Here is a 3,009-nt window from a genome sequence, read left to right as displayed (position 1 = left end):
AGGTTCATTTCGGCCAATGTCTTAAAATTTTTGGATTGCCCGAATTCGCTTTCATTTCTGACCATGGAAATTCCCTCCCTTTTTCGACCACCCAAAATCCCTTCCTTTAGTTTTCCCTTCCTCTTTTTGACCACCTAAAATCCCTTCCTTTAGTTTTCCCTCCCTCTTGTTTACCCTGGCCGATCTGTGGCTCATCTTTTTTGAATACATTTGGATACATGCCAATAGAAACATGGCTCTTAATAATCTTCTATCCTTTCCAACTAGAACGGCTATCAACACTTGACAACCGTTCATACTGGGATTGGTTAGAACACATTTAACAAAAACCAATAACCACGGATGACACGCCTTGTTTTTTATGTGGTCTGCCTATATAAGTTAATAATAATACAACGTGTATATGTTCAGTAATATATGTTCAACAGCCAACCTATATGATTGATCGTGAATACATACAGGCTACATACAGCTAAGCTTCAAATTAGTCCATATTTAACCCCTACTACTGTGTAAGGTCTTGCTTTGGTACCACAATTATTCACTGTTTAGACATCATATAGACTTAGATAGTTGAATTGTTCTGTTGTGCTAATGTACGTAATTAAATTACATAGTCACATGAACATCAGTTAAACAATCTCATAATATTCTTTGGTTGTTCTTATCCCACTTTTGACGGACACACCGGAATCGGCTAAATGCCGGTTCATTTCGGAACTGGCTCCCATTCCTTTTCATAAGTGGCTATCCCTTCGATTTATGTTAATTCTTTTCTCTAATTTTTATCGCGTCAGCCGCGAGACCACCCAACACCTCCGAGTGTTCTGCGTGCATGCCAAAAGATTTTAACTCTGGCAATACGAGTATTTTTGGTGCCTGTATGTTGCCTGTTGAGAAGCGTAAAATCGTTTCAGCGCGCACAAGTGTCCACAAGTGAACACACAGTACCTACTGTAATATATGTTCAATATGCAAACGCTTTCCTCCAGTACGCAGTGCGCACTGCGTACTACGCACGTTACACTTTATACCACAATCATACATGTGCCATCCTGCGGGCGCTGTGCCATGCTCTATCGATCTGTTTTCACATTGAGCGTTTACTCGCTGCTAATATCGAACGTACTCGCTGCTATGTATATGATAATAATAATTATCATATACATAGCAGCGAGTACGTTCAATATTAGCAGCGAGTAAAGTATAACTACAATATAACTACAATATTATTGTAGTTCTCCATGTTTTTGGTGTTAAATATGACGTATGTACAGTAGTCATATTCACACCAAGATTTATACCGTTGAAGGCTACAGATTACAGAGTCGGCATAGTAGTTAATCAAGCCGTTTTAAAATTTTTTGGGAAGAATGCAGGTGCGGCCTCACTTTCCAGAATACAGCATTGCCCGCCTAGATTTCTGCCTGAAAATGCTTCGTTATGCGGTGAAGACCCGGCAATATACGAATAATCTCCTCTTATCACCCTTCTCGGCGGAAGTTGCTCTTTCGATGGCATATCATGGTTCCACTGGTAGAACAAAAAAGGAAATTTCGCAAGTATTGGGCCTCCATGACGACTACGGTACGCACGATGTCGCGCACGCATTGCGCCAAATCCGGCTGGACGAAACCGCGGAAAATGAGTACAACGACCTTGGTAAATATTTATGGGGAAAGGGCCGACTAAATGCGGTAGTGCATTACAACATTGCCATGAGAATCAACTGGCTGTTTTGTAGTGCCCAACGATAATCATGAGCTGCATATGGCAAACGGTGCATTCTTCGACAAGAATGTCTACTTAAGCAGAAACTACATAGCAGAAATGGAGAAGCTGTTCCAATCTGTCATCCAGGACATCGATTTCAACGACGACCATGATGACGCCGCTGTCCGCTATATAAACGAGTTCATCGAAGCACACACTAAAGACAACGTGCACGATCTCCTGTCGCCACTGGATGTGCCTAATATTGATGCCAAATTCATTTTGGTTAGCGCGTTGCATTTAAGAGCGCGTTGGGACCAGCAGTTCGACCGCACCAAGACCAGGATCAAACCTTTCACGACGGCAGCCGGTATTAGCGTTCTTGTGGATACCATGCATAAAAGATTCATTAATTACAAGGTCCATCTAAGTAAGGAGCTAGATGGAGCTATGTTCCTGGAAATGCCTTTTACGACGGGATACTGCAGTGCCATATTTATTCTACCAGGGAAGACGCTGCCTGGGAAATCAAAACAAGCTACCCGCGCATCGCCCGACCAAGGACTAGCCAGTTTGATTAGAACGCTAACGGCGGAGAAGCTTCAGCATGCGATGAGGATGTTATGCTACCAGCTGCATGTGACAGTGCAGCTGCCGCGCTTTCATGTGGAACAGTGCTGGGATCTGCAGCCCATGCTAAAGTGGCTGGGGATGCCAACAGCATTTGACGAGGAAATGGCTGATTTTTCCGATATCTGCCAACTCTCGCAGCTTTCCGTACAGACTCTCAAGCAGAAAGCCTGCATCCGTAAGTGACACGTTGTAAGGTTGCTGGATTTTGCTACCTCCATAGTGACCCACCTTAGACAGTTTTAGTGACAGTTCAGCACATACCCTGTTAAGCCACGTAGCGAGTTGGGGTTATTGCATAGAATCTACTTAGGTATATTCGTTTCGAATACGAAACTAATCTATCACTAAATCTAATCTGAATCAAATACTCTACTCTTTAATACTCTACTCTATATCGAATCAAATACTCTACTCTATATCGCATCTCTTTAATCGTGCAAATTGACAAAACGGATAAGAAACTTCTAACAGACCAGGATTTACAGATCTCGATGAAGAGGGAGTGGACGCATCAGTAACCACTGAGGTGGTGCTTATCAGTGGAGGTGGTTCGGGAGAGGCCGAATTTATTGCCGATCGCCCCTTCCTGTTTCTTATACGTCATGAGGCCACCAACACAATTATGTTGATGGGACATGTGTGCGATCCCTCTCAGTAAAATGT

At 43.0% G+C, this 3,009-nt stretch overlaps 1 protein-coding gene across 1 annotated transcript; it reads left to right on the top strand.

Moving 5' to 3' along the window:
• The first annotated feature begins 1,183 nt into the window (after positions 1-1,183).
• On the top strand, positions 1,184-3,004 carry LOC129602491 (serpin B6-like). The gene is made up of 3 exons (XM_055501516.1): positions 1,184-1,662; positions 1,745-2,521; positions 2,832-3,004. The coding sequence occupies exons 1-3, from the start codon at positions 1,374-1,376 to the stop codon at positions 3,002-3,004; spliced, it is 1,239 nt and encodes a 412-aa protein (XP_055357491.1). The 5' UTR covers positions 1,184-1,373.
• Positions 3,005-3,009: the final 5 nt, after the last annotated feature.

Source organism: Paramacrobiotus metropolitanus, unplaced genomic scaffold (assembly GCF_019649055.1).
Source record: "Paramacrobiotus metropolitanus isolate TYO unplaced genomic scaffold, Prichtersi_v1.0 Parri_scaffold0000507, whole genome shotgun sequence".
NCBI classification, from domain to species: Eukaryota; Metazoa; Tardigrada; class Eutardigrada; order Parachela; family Macrobiotidae; genus Paramacrobiotus; species Paramacrobiotus metropolitanus.
Note: the sequence above shows the minus strand (reverse complement) of the source record. Positions and strands in the feature narration are given on the sequence as shown.